This window comes from Empidonax traillii, unplaced genomic scaffold, assembly GCF_003031625.1.
Source record: "Empidonax traillii isolate 1590-97213 ecotype Southwest subspecies unplaced genomic scaffold, ASM303162v1 scaffold958:size599741, whole genome shotgun sequence".
Lineage (NCBI taxonomy): Eukaryota > Metazoa > Chordata > Aves > Passeriformes > Tyrannidae > Empidonax > Empidonax traillii.
In genome coordinates, this window is record NW_020956151.1 from 135,046 (window position 1) to 144,930 (window position 9,885).

Consider the following 9,885-nt stretch of genomic DNA (forward strand, 5'->3'; position numbering starts at 1 on the left):
TTTTCCTGCCCACTGTGAATGGGTGATGAGAGGCACGGGGTAGATCTCGGTGGTTTCGCTGCGCTGGTGAGGTAACTGTGTCTTGCTCAGCGGTGCTTCCATGTGGAAAAAGGATTAATTTAATTCATCAGAAGGTCGGGAGCGCTTTCCCAATTGCCCTAAATTTATGCTTGCTGCTTATTATAAAATAGGACCAAGGATGAGAATCGAAATCTCTGATGATGACAGTGGTACCTCGGCAATCGCGTGTTAATGGATTTTAATTCCCTCAACTGCCCCTCTCCCCTCTGCAGCTCCAGTTTCATCACATTCCAACATTTCTGAGTTTCCCAAAAATCACAGGGGATGGAGAGAAACCCCTCCAGCTGTTGCTTTAAAGTTCCTTGGGAAATGCCCTCTGTTATCTGTGTCCATCTCTCCAGGGATGCAGAGGAGCTGGAGCCATCCCTGTGCTCCCCAAAGCCCCCAGGGATGGGGGACACCCCACAGGCAGTCGCTTTCCTGCAGCACTGCCCCAAACTCAGAGCTTTGGGTGGTGAATGGAAACTGGAACTGCCTTTTCCAGCTGGATCCAGGTGCCCTCACCCTGCTGGCACCTTCCCTTCCGCTTCCTCCCGCAGCGGCGGGAGCAGCGCTGCCTGTTGTGCTGCTTCACCCCACATCAGCTGCACTTGCAACATCTTAAGGGTCGGGAAAAGCGCCGTTTCAGGATGTGGCCAGAGCTGATTTGGTGTGTTTTGTGTCTCTGTTCATCACTCCTCCAATTTGGCTGCCCTTTGGTGCTGGGAGCGTGGACACCAACTGGGTGTCCCTCTACCTCTCTCCCAGTCAGGCTGTGCTGATGCTCCTACAAGGAGATGCAGTTCTCCAGATCTCATGTTGTACTTGACCTTCCAAAATGTTCCTGAGCTGCCTAGATGCTAAAATCCCTATTTTTGCAATATTTCACCTTTCCTTTGTGGAGTTTTTGAGCCCAGCTGATGCTACCTCCTCCAGATGGATAACAGCTTTGCTTTGATTTTTTTTTTCTTTTACCTGTTCATCAGCCTGCAGAGCACAAACTGCCATCACCCCCCAAATTTTCAGGATCTGGGCTTTTTCCTTTCTAGTCAACCACTGCTGAAACGGCAGCTTGTGTCCTCCTTGACCATTAAGATGGGTGTTCCTTAAATGCCAAAATGTTTTTGCCGAGGATCTGACCTTGGATGTGATCTTGGCCCATCAGGGCTGGTGCAGGTGACAGCTAAAGGATACCCTGTGTGTGCTTCCTCCCAAGGTGACCCCCGCGGCGGGCAGCAAACTGAAGCGACCCACCTTCCACTCCAGCCGAACCTCCCTGGCTGGGGACACCAGTAACAGCTCCTCACCAGTCTCTACAGGTGCCAAAACCAGTCGGGCAGGTGAGTCATGAGAAAAGATGGAAAAACTCCCTCCCGACGCTGTTGCTGCTTAAATTGGTGGGGAAAATAGGGGATATTTTGTGGCGGGCGGCAAGGTGGGAGGGCGATGCCCACTGCTGCGTCCCTGCCTGGGAGAGGAGATGCTGGCACAGTTCTGCAGTCCAAGGAGCTGCCCCTGCTCCATAAAAGCTTGGGAAGGGATCAGTTCTGATGCTGAGCCCCCTCTCTGGGTGCTGGTCTTGGGGATGGGGAGGAACCCAAACCCTCCTGCTCACGGCTCACTGGGCTCCCCTTGCAGATCCTAAAAAAACAGCCAGTCGTCCCACGAGCCGCGCCGGGAGCCGCACGGGGAGCCGGGCCAGCAGCCGGAGGGGGAGCGACGCCTCCGACTTCGACCTGCTGGAAACGCAGTCGGCGTGCTCGGACACCTCGGAGAGCAGCGTGGCCGGAGGGCAGGGCAGCTCCCGCCGGGGCATGGCCAAACCCTCCAAAATCCCAACCATGTCCAAGAAAACGACCACTGCCACCCCGAAAACTCCAGGCCCTAAAAGATAATACTGTACCCACACCCTCCTGAGAGGAGAAACCCAACCTGTGTCCAGTTTTTAACCCTGCTCCGTACATTGGATGTATATTTATCTAAATGGGAGAAACTATATTGTTAAAAGTGTAAAAGAAAGTTGTGTTATGAAGCTGCCTTATTTGGTTTTGGTTTTTTTTTTTCCGTTTTTTGTAAGTTACTATTTTCATGTGAATATTTATGTAGATAAAATTTGCCTCTCGGTGACTCCTGTTCAGAGAGGGGCCTGGAAAACTGAAACGTGGAAGAGAAAGAAAAACAAACAAAAAAAAAACAAAAAGAAAAAGAATTAAAAAAAAAAAAAAAAAAAAAAAATAAAAAAAAAAAAAAAAAAAAAAAAAAAAAAAAAAAAAAAAAAAAAAAAAAAAAAAAAAAAAAAAAAAAAAAAAAAAAAAAAAAAAAAAAAAAAAAAAAAGGTCAAGATGTGAAAGTGTAAAGAAAAACTAAAATATAAATAGGATTTCTGCGCGGTGCAGGGTGTGAACCTGCTTTATCTTTTAGGATTGTTTCCTAAATGTCTTTATAAACTTGCTGTCTCAGCAAGGTAAATTATATTTAAAAAAGCAAAGACCTGAATCCTGCAGTGTTCAAGGAACTCTCTTTTTGTAAATCACAGATACCTCAACCAGAGAGACGTGAGGTGAGGGGACTTGGGGCTTATGTTTCCATTTTTTTTAAGCTATGTGGTTTTACCTGAAGAAAGCGGAGTTTGACTTAATAAAATTTGCACACACTACAAGCTAAGGTCGTGACAATTCTGTCCTGAAAATACTGTCCCGACAGCTTTGTTTTTAAAGAACAAACTGATGGGGAGGGGTTGGGGGAAGGGTCTGAGGAGGGGGTTCACGCCGAAGCCGGCTGGAGGAGAGCACGCGGGTACGATTGCAGGTCTGGATCACTCGGATACACCCCCCTTCTTAGCGGTGGTGGGTCTCCAAATTCAAGGATTCTTCTGGATTGATGGCTTAAAAGAGCCCGACGCGAGGCGTTCCTTACACAATCGCTATTTATCTGCATCTCTTTGTTTCCTATTTATTATTTAACTGGTCATTCCACTTCCAACCAGGCTGAGGTTGATGTGAACTCTGCTCCTAGGAGAAATCTGGACTTACACGCACAGTTGCTTGTCCTTGAAATGAGTCTCACCAGCACACTCGCTGCAAGTCCTGTCTCGCTTTTGTACGCTACTTTTTCTTTGTAATAAAATCAAACTGACCAAGTGACCAGGAGACGGGCCGGGGGCCAGGGCTCTCCACAGCTCCTGTATTTATTAAATATTGTTCCCCTCCGGCCCTGACCGTGTTGCTGTGTGATTCTCTCAATTTGGTTTAAAAATTGAGGCAAAACTGAAGCTCTACCAATGAATTGTTTAAAAACCAGACACATTTTTGTATTAAACTTGCTTGCGGTAATAAACAATCTTGCCTCCTACTTTATTCCCCGGTGTTAGCTTTGTGAGGATGGAGAGCTGGAACCGGTTAGCCGGTGAATTTGGGTGTCAGCAAGGGTGGGTGCCCTTGGGTTTGGTGATTTATGAGGGTGAGCATCCCTGGAAGTGGGTGCCCATGGGGTGAGCATCGCTAGGGTTGGGTGTCCGTGGGTTTGGGTGTCAATGAGGGTGGGTGCCCGTGGTTTTGGGTGCCCAGGGGGATAGTCATCCCTCGGGATGGGTTCCAATGGATTTGGGTGCCCACGAGGTATAGGCATCCCTGAGGATGGGTTCCCATGGATTTTGGTGTCCGCGGTTTTGGGTGGCCACGAAGCTGAGCCCCCTTAGTGGGGGGGCTGCCCACGGGTTCCCCATACCCGGGGAGGGCCGGGACTTCCCGCAGCCGGGGCCGGGGCGGTGCCGCCGGAGGGACCATCCCTTTCCCTCGCCCCGCCGGGGCGGGCCGGGGCCGGAGCCGGGGCCGTGCCGGTGCCCGCACCGCACCGCACCGCACCGCACCGGGCGGGCGGGGGGTCCCGGCGGTGCCATGGGGCCGGGGCGCGGGGCGGGCGGGGGGGCCGTGGCTCTGCTGTGGGTGGCGGCCGTGCTGTGCCAGCTGGGCAGCGGCAGCGTCCTCCGCCGCCGGCTCCACTCCGCCGGGGTCCCGCAGCGGCGGCTGAGCGGCGGCGAGCGGCGGGACGTGCAGCGGGAGATCCTGGCCGTGCTGGGGCTGCCCGGCCGGCCCCGGCCCCGCGCCCCGGCCCGCGCCCCCGCCGCCGCCGCGCCGCTCTTCATGCTCGACCTGTACCACGCCGTGGCCGGCGAGGAGGAGGAGGAGGAGGACGGCGAGGAAGCGGCCGTGTCGCGGCCGGTGCTCACCGGGCTCAGCACCCAGAGCCCCCCGCCCGGCAGCGTCGTCAGCCACGCCGACACCGTGGTCAGCCTCGTCAACATGGGTGAGAGTCGTGCCGGGGCACCGGGAGCACCGGGACGTGCGGGATGCAGAATTTGCGGGAGAGGGAGGAACACGGGGGCACCGGGAGGACCGGGACGTGTGGCTTTGGCAGCACCGGGAGGACAGGAGGTACCAGGACGTGCGGGCAGGATCGGGGCGGCTTTGGGCACGGGGGACCGGAGCAGAGCAGGGCGCACGGGCAGGACCGGGACAGCGCAGAGCTGGGGAGGTACCGAGGGGGGCACGGGGGAGCAAAGGGCTGAGCTGAGCGCGACCCAAACTCCCTGCCTGTAACTGTGGTACCGGCAGCTCCGAGCATCTCTCGGTTCTGGAGTGGTTTCTCAGGGCACCCTTGTTGAGAAAAGCCTCTTTTTCCCCCCCACCAAAGTTAAGCTCAATAACGGTGGAGAGTGGCTGGGAGGGACACGGTGGCTGTGAGCTCTGGAAGACGTAATTCTCGTCTCCGCTTAAAAAAGGGGAGATGGAGAAGGGGAAGGTCCTGCAGCGAGGGTGGGCTTGTCCACCCTGTGCTCCCCATTTCACTGGGCACGTGAGATGGCTGGGGAGTGAGGCAGGACGGCAGCTCTCAGGCCAGCAGCAGGGTGAACTGCTTGGGCAGCAGCAGAGCTGTTTCCAGCATCAGCAGGGCCACGAGGACTCGGGACACAGTGGGTCCCCTCTGAGAGCAGGTACTGGGTTATCCTGAACCCTTTCAGGATGAACAGATTAGGCATTTGGATGTAGAGCTTGGGATGTCCCTGCCGGGGCCAGCTCAGAGTTCCATACAATCACTACTCTGATGGGGAGAATCGTTCCCTGGAGACCCGAGGCAGGGAGGAGGTTTGGATGAGGAAAGGCGGTGGATTTTGTCTCCAAAATCCTCTCCATCCATTCCTACATCCTCTGTGTAAGGATGCTCTGTGGGACAGATGCTGGTTGGGCAGTGATTGGGGTCCCCACAGGTGCAGGCGCTCAGCACTCAGCTCCCATGTAGGGCCCCTGGGGAAACTGTGGGAGCTCAGCATCCTGGGAAAGCTGAGAGTGAGGTAGGCAGACACTGGACCACCAAATTCCAGCTCCCCTCAGCACTTTATACAAAACAGGCTTTAAAATGGTTAGGTTTGACGGCAACCAGGGTGGGATGTTCAGAGGGCTGGGAAGATGCCCAGGAGGTGTTGGTGGTGGCATAGAGTTCCTGATATGGGGTGGGGGGACACTTCTTCCCCTTCCCAGTGCTCTTGGAGCAGCCAGGAGAGTTGGGGAACACGGTTCCAGCCTTCAATTTGAATGGCTTTGATTTCTGCGGCTTCGTCAGCCCCTTCATGTTAATTAAAGAAGTTTTTGTGGGAGAAGGCTAGCTCTCATTTGCATGCGTAATTCGCTGCACAATTATCCTGATGGGACATGCAAATGGAATAAGCTGGTGCTCCATTGGGCACTCGGACCTCTTGGCTCGCAGCCGCCCCGCGTAGCGCTGTGTGAGCGGGGCCGGAGCGCGGCTCCCAACGGCACACCTTTTCCCTGGGAAGGGGAAATGACAAACACACCCCGGGCTGGGGTGGGCAGAGTGCCCTGCCTGCTGGGCCAGGGGGATGGTGGCTACTGGGTTGGGTACCTTTGGTTGGGTTTGGTGATGGTGGATCCGCCCGTCCCATCCCATCCCATCCCATCCCATCCCATCCCATCCCATCCCATCCCGTTTGCTCCTCTCGGTGCGGGGATGAAGCCTGACCTGTGCTATTTCTGAGCACTTCCTCAAGGAGTCAGGTGGGTTGTCAGTATTTTTAAGCCTGGGATAAGGATGGGCTTTGGGATTTCTCCTCAGCCCTGAGTCATGGATATGGGCAGGGTATAATCGTGGAGAAGAGCGGTTGGTAACAGGCTCTCAGCGTGCCCGAGCCCCCTGTGGCACCACAACACACACGTCTTCCCTTTCCCTCCTGGCATCCATGGCTCTTGGCTTAGGGAAAGGCGTCCCTGCCTGTGGCAGAGGATGGAACAAGATGATCTTTAAGGTTCCTTCCAACCCAAAGCATTCTGTGACTCTCTGGGGCCGGACTCCCCCATGGCTGTTTCGGATGAAGCTCTGCCCACAGCGGGGCATCTTCCTGGCAAACCCAGGGAGCACCGGGGAGGAAGGCAGGACACCTTGGCAGAAATAGTTGCAGCACCCCAGGCACTGCAAGGAGCCATTAGCGTGGGGTGGGAGCTCACAGCAGCCTCTTTAATTGAATTTTGGGAGTTGAGGTGCTGCTCCACTCTCCACACTGGAAGCTCATCACCCGCTGCTGGCCGCTTACCCTCGCCCCCACACCATTACCACTGAAATCCAGCTGCTGTCAGCAGCTGGGTCGGGATTTTCCCACTCCTGGCTTCATTTTGCTGCCATTTGAGCCTCCTCCTCCTCTGGGCATCCATCCGAGGGACGCGGGGCAGCGTTTTCTGGCAGCCCGTGCCAAGGTGTCAGTGCTCTGTACACACCCTCCATGTGTGTTTTAATGGGAAAAGCTTCGCAAATAAAATCCCTGGGATCCACCCGTGGCACAGTGCTCCCAGCTGGCTGAGTGTGGGGCTCAGGGAGCAGGGGGGATGCACAGTGGCCAAAGATCTCTCCCAACCACAAGCAGCCGGACTGGGAGCTTCCAGTTCTGAGCCCCACGTCCTGCAGCTCCCAGTGCTCATCCCAGGAGGATGGAGGAAGCACTCCTGAGGCAAACTGGGAGCCTGGATTCACCCTAAATCTCTCCCCACTTCAGAAAACCTTCGGAGCTTATTTTTTCCTGCTCGTAAGCGAAGGACAACATCTTCCCTGCATCTCGTTTAAACCTATTTTGGGATCCTGAGCACTTGATGTGGTTGAATATCCTGGCATTTCCTTTTAATTTGGTGTCTGAAATGATCATGGGGACCATCGGGAGCAGCCAGGACCAGTAATTACGACTGATGCGCAGTTTATAGAAACAGGGAAAGTTTACAATGAAAACGTGCAGCTAAGAATAACCTGGGGAACAGGAGGAAGGGTGGGATCCGGGAAGAGATCAGGAGCTGGGAGACATGGTGAGGCTCAGCCTCGGTGGAGCTGGGCATCCCCTCCCAGAGGAATGGCCCAAGGGCTGTTTGTAAGTCATTTTTATAGCGTTTTTTGGGGGTGGTGGGAGCCCATGTTCGGCTTTGTGGTGACGTTCAGCTTTGGGGAAAGACACGGCAGCTCCTTGGGATGAGACAGAGAATGCCAAAGGAGGGGGCAAGGAGAGCAAAGCGCTTGGGTTGGGCTTTTTTAGTGTGTCTCATCCGCAATCCGGATAATCCGCCCACAGATAATTGAGGGTTGGTGGTGTGGCTGAGCCAGCCCGCCTCGAATCAATAGCAGGTTCCCATCAGGCTCCCAGAGAGCTGGGGGGGGGGGGGGCATCTCCAGAACACCCCCAGCAGCATTTTAGCACCCACTGTTCTTCTTGGGCACCCACTGGGTGCTTTGGGGGTTGTAATTTCCCAGGGGTTTATAATGTAGCAGGAAACACGGTGACATTAAACCCCCTCCAACCTGCTGTTTGCATCTGATCCTGTCCTGATGGCTGCACAGGAGGGGATGCTTCTCCCTTGGTCCTGCCTCTCCGAGGGTTTTCCCTCTTCTTCTCCATGAGGGAGCAGAGAATTCAGGAGTTCCTCCCAGTCTCTCATCACAAACACTACATATATTGCTATTAAATCCATCTTATTGGATTCATCGAGGAGCTCATCTATTTGCATTCCCTATAGCATTTCTCTTACTCCCCGGGTGTTTCTGGGTTTCCCTCCCACCAGCTCCCCTCCTCTGCCTTCATCCCTGGACTCCTCCAACACCTCCCCAGGACACTGATGGGAAGTTTTCATAAAAAACTGCTGCTTTAGCAAAGGTTTTCACTCTTCTCCAGGGCCAAAAATCACCCTGGGGGCTTTTTCTGTGGTGTGGGTTCTCTGTGACCTCCTTGGCTCTGCAAAAAAATCCCTGAGTGAGGGTCCATCCACAGCATTGCTTTGCTGGAGGTGGTCACCTGTGAAGATCACGATGATTTCAGGGCAGAGGGGTGACACAAGTACCCAGCTGACTGAAAATACCCGAGGGGACACCCCCTGGTCCCCTGGACGGACCATGGGACATCCCACTGAGGGTTTATCAGTGCCAAAAAAAGAAAAAAAAAGAAAAAAAAAAAAGATAGAGATGATTTCTTTGGTTGATTCCTCTGGGGGGATTTAGGGATTCTGTAAGATCCATGAGGCACTGGCAGCTTCGACAGCACCGCCGAGTGATCCAGGAGCGTTAAACCATCGGCGATGGGTTGGTGGGAGAAATGGAAAAGAGGGAAGAGCCCGAGGGGTTTCAGTGGGTTTGGGGGGCTGGTGTGTGTCCCCCTGCCAAGGGGTGCCAGGGCTGGATGCAGCTCCCCACGGCATCCTCCTGCCACAGCTGGCAGCCGCCCCGCCGGAGCAGGAAGCGCTCTCCGCATCCGCCCTGCCCGCCTGGCCCCGGGCTTTTTTTGTAACATAGCTTGTGGTGAGGCCAGTAGCTGGAGGGAATGTGGGATTTGAAAAAAAAAAAAAAAAAAGGAGAAAAAGAAAAAAAAAAAAAGACCTGTAGGTACATAAGTAAAATCTCAGCGTTAGGTTCGGAGGGATGCGTCGTGCTGCTCCCCCCGCCACGTAAACGGGAACAATGACTCCTTAAACTTGGAATATTTCTCCACTGGAATTGGTTAAAAAAAAAGCATTTAAAACATGTATTTTTATTTAGTTATTTTTTGGCTGGTTTGCTTTTAAAAGTACGCACCGGGTCAGATGGGTTACGTTGCTTTTGTGCCTGAAGCAGGAGAAGCTTTAGTCATATTGAATCATATTTAATCATATACTTTAATTATGAGATGAAGCAGATTGGAATATTTTTAAAGAACAATTTGAAGCAAATAATTAGGTATTAGGGAAACTGTGTGGGGCTGCATTACTGCAAAGAAAGACGTTGGGTTATCCTTTATGGACTTCAAAAATCAAATCAGCAGATTTTTTTGCTGCAACAAAACCCCAGTTCCTGCTCCGGATGGTCCTGCTGACCCCAAAACCTCAAATTTTTGTGGTTTTCAGCACAAAAGGCTGCAGCCCCTAAACCATGGCATGAGTGGCATCTTCTCTGTGCTCCTCCCACAACAGACACTTGCTCTTTTAATTTTAGTTTTAATTACTAATAAAGGAAGAAGGCCTGGAGGCTGGTGGATTTGCAGCAAAATGAAGTTGGAGGGGTGCAAAAATGGGGCAGGGGAAGGCTGTATCAAGATTAAAACTCTCAGGAGAGGAGAGATAAGAATTTGCAGCCAAGAGCTCGGGACTGGGGAGGGGGGTGAGGGGTCAGAACCAGCAGGTTTGTCCCCAAAGTGGGGACAAATAAGGTCAGAGGGACTCGGGGTGGGGTCTGGCAGAGCCTTCCCTGAGCCCTTTGCTCCACAGTGGAGCAGGACCGGGACATGTTCTCTCCGAAGCCGTACTGGAAGGA

General features: G+C 53.5%; 2 protein-coding genes across 25 annotated transcripts in view; both read left to right on the forward strand.

Moving 5' to 3' along the window:
• MACF1 (microtubule-actin crosslinking factor 1) overlaps nucleotides 1-2,264 on the forward strand; it is a 136,736-nt gene extending 134,472 nt beyond the window's left edge. For all 24 annotated transcript variants that reach the window (XM_027903360.1, XM_027903361.1, XM_027903372.1 and 21 more), the window contains 2 exons: nucleotides 1,277-1,400; nucleotides 1,699-2,264. In XM_027903360.1, coding sequence (XP_027759161.1) covers nucleotides 1,277-1,400; nucleotides 1,699-1,955 — 381 coding nt within the window. In that variant the 3' untranslated portion in view covers nucleotides 1,956-2,264. The remainder of the gene's footprint in view (nucleotides 1-1,276; nucleotides 1,401-1,698) is intronic.
• Nucleotides 2,265-3,956: 1,692 nt separating this feature from the next.
• LOC114067739 (bone morphogenetic protein 8B-like) overlaps nucleotides 3,957-9,885 on the forward strand; it is an 11,661-nt gene continuing 5,732 nt past the window's right edge. Inside the window, exon 1 of the mRNA XM_027903390.1 lies at nucleotides 3,957-4,365. Coding sequence (XP_027759191.1) covers nucleotides 3,957-4,365 — 409 coding nt within the window. The remainder of the gene's footprint in view (nucleotides 4,366-9,885) is intronic.